Source organism: Sinocyclocheilus rhinocerous, unplaced genomic scaffold (genome assembly GCF_001515625.1).
Source record: "Sinocyclocheilus rhinocerous isolate Xijiao unplaced genomic scaffold, SAMN03320098_v1.1 scaffold1292, whole genome shotgun sequence".
NCBI lineage: Eukaryota > Metazoa > Chordata > Actinopteri > Cypriniformes > Cyprinidae > Sinocyclocheilus > Sinocyclocheilus rhinocerous.
The window spans coordinates 1,486,128-1,488,970 of NW_015656599.1; the positions used below are offsets into that span (position 1 = coordinate 1,486,128).

Consider the following 2,843-nt stretch of genomic DNA (forward strand, 5'->3'; position numbering starts at 1 on the left):
TATATCCAACTAATCCAACCATATATATATATATATATATATATATATATATATATAAATATCCAATATATCAAAATCCCAACTCAATTTTAAAATATTCAGCTCTTTTTTTTTTTATTTAAATAACCTAAATTTTTTGTGTGGAAATCAATAAAACGGATGAAACTGAAGTTACATTTAAAAACCATTTTAATACAAATAAATACAAAGTTAAATTATAAATATATCCTTTATCTGATAATCAGTAGAAAAAAAAGAAAAGAAAACAAACCCTAATAGTAGACCCTAATAGTTATTTGTTTAGTGAGAAGGCATGTTCCGGCTGTTTTTATTTGGCGCTCTGCTCGGCCCCGCCCCCCTGTCTCCGGTACAGCTCCAGCACCAGCTCCCGTAGCTCCTCCCTCTTCCTGCGCACCTGATTCCGTGGAAACCAATGCTCCAATTGCAGCGGGAGATCAAAGTGTACCACTGGATTCTGAGCGGAAAAACCACAAAGAAGCGCTGAGTGGAAGTTTAATGAACCAAGAACCGATCTACAACTACGTAAAACTGCCATTTGGCATCAAGTAAGACTGCAAATACCAACACTAAATTGCAACACTGCACAGATGCAACATATACTGATGGCATACTATTTCTGTGAATTTGCATATATGCATGCTTACTGGCTAATAAAAATCCCTTGTTTTCAGCATAGGATGGGTTTGCAATGGTTCTCTGGCCTAGCATCAAGAATCAATTTTTTAGTAAATTTTGAGATAATATTGTATAAAATATTTAGTAATGCATTCACAATTCAATATAATTAATATCAATATCTATTTTAATATATATAAATTGATTAAACCTTTTTAATCTATGTTATTAAACATATTAAATTATATATATATATATATATATATATATTGTATATTAAAATTAAATATTTTTAAAGTATTTTTGAGTTAATATTGTATAAAATTTCATTATATGTAATACTGTTAATATAATCCAATATTCAACATTCAATATATATAATATAAATATTTAATATACTTAAAATATTCAAATATAATATATTTAACATATGCACACATATATTTAATATATTTCAATAAAAATAAAATAAAGTATAAAAAAAATAAATACAATTATATACATTTTTGTTTGTCCCAAAACCTCCATACCAGCTGACTTGATACTTAAAAGTATGCAGTTTTCCATTTCTAGTGCAGTATGTGCTTTAATACAAACCAGGATTCAACTAAAGGCTGCAAAGCAAACAGGTGTAACTTGAGTTCCGGAGATCCAAATCTCTTGCATTACTGAAAATCCCACTGAACGGCAGACCGCGAAATGTCAGGTAACTTGGATGACTAATGTTTCTGACATTCAGCATTGAGGAAACTATAAAAGCTCTGACCCGGTAAAAAATGCACCATGGTTCACAAGGTATCGGGGCAAGGACAATATTTTGGCATCAACCCAGTATGTAGGTACCTGCAGGAAGCTCTCCACATACTGCAGCAGGTACAGGCCACAGTCGCTGCTGTTGTCCTGCAGCGGGACCCTGCACGGACTCACGCCTATGCTTTCACTGGTAAAAGCTTGAGCGCTTCCTTTCCGAACCTCCCATTCCACCTGCAGATACCTGCGGGATGAGGTGACGTTTACAGGGGAATCACAGGAATGTACTCTTAAGAGTTCAGAATGAAGGCGCATTTAGTTCTCGGACATGATCGAACACAATAAAACATGAATCCAGATAAGAGAGGATCTCCCGAAGGACTCACTCGCGTAACAGTGTGTAGATCCGTTGGTGGTACGACAGCTTTAGAGAGTCCATGACCAGAATACAGGGCCTGAGGGTGAACCAGTGAAAGAGACAAACAGATCAGGAACAAATCTGACCTGAGGAGCAGTGCAGCATAATACAGAGCTGTGAAAAAGTGTCTGCCCCCGTGATATTCTCTATTGTGAGTGCACATTTGTAATACTGATGTTGTTGTGTATAAGATGAGGAAGAAGCGATGGAATACTGAAGACTGGTTTGGTACCTCCTCACGACGGTCTTTCTTGTGCAGCTGTGTACTGTGCAATCCTAAAAACACACAAAACCCATCAGACTGCTTCATGAAAATCAGTTCATAAACCGAAGTTCAAAATGAATACCAACTGTAACGTTTACTTTATCCAAAAGATATCTGATGATATCCATTGATATTAGCATTTAAACTGTGCGTGTAGTGAGGTTACCGGCAGGTTGTGGGATCTCGGCTCACTGGGCTTCAATCCATTTCCTTTTGGTTGCTGTGAACTGTCTGGAAATACAGAAAACAAACATTCTCAAATAACTTGTTTTAGTATTATTATTTGTCGTTTTTGGTTTATTTTTTTACAAATTGGTGTCACTTTACAATAAAGGCACAAAACATTTGGTCTTTGGAGAGACAACTATTAGATATGTTTAAAAATTATCTAACAAAAAAATTAACTTAGCATAAAAAATAAAACACATTGAGACTAATATCAAAATTAATCAGAAGAAATTGCATAATCTATTATTGCTTATTTTGTATAGAATTCACTTTGGGAAATATTTGTAAATGTTAACACATTCTCCATATTTTAAATGGAACCCCTGCACAATTTTCCTTAAAAGTTTGACCTAAGAACATCTGACGTCTGAAAGAATAGCTTTTAAAATATTTTTTATGAAAATGTAATAACTATTTATTTACTAATATTTTCTAATTATTTAATAAATATTTAAATATTTTTGTGTAGAGTTAATTGCATCAATTAACCTCAACCTTGGAACACTTTTATTAAAGTTATTATAAGAAAAAAAAAATAAATAAATA

General features: G+C 33.3%; 1 protein-coding gene across 3 annotated transcripts in view; it reads right to left on the reverse strand.

Moving 5' to 3' along the window:
- Window positions 1-225: 225 nt before the first annotated feature.
- LOC107720382 (sentrin-specific protease 7-like) overlaps window positions 226-2,843 on the reverse strand; it is a 38,279-nt gene continuing 35,661 nt past the window's right edge. For all 3 annotated transcript variants that reach the window (XM_016528074.1, XM_016528073.1, XM_016528071.1), the window contains exons 18-22: window positions 2,236-2,300; window positions 2,037-2,080; window positions 1,773-1,841; window positions 1,480-1,630; window positions 226-475 (exon numbers count right to left, since the gene is read on the reverse strand). In XM_016528074.1, coding sequence (XP_016383560.1) covers window positions 329-475; window positions 1,480-1,630; window positions 1,773-1,841; window positions 2,037-2,080; window positions 2,236-2,300 — 476 coding nt within the window. In that variant the 3' untranslated portion in view covers window positions 226-328. The remainder of the gene's footprint in view (window positions 476-1,479; window positions 1,631-1,772; window positions 1,842-2,036; window positions 2,081-2,235; window positions 2,301-2,843) is intronic.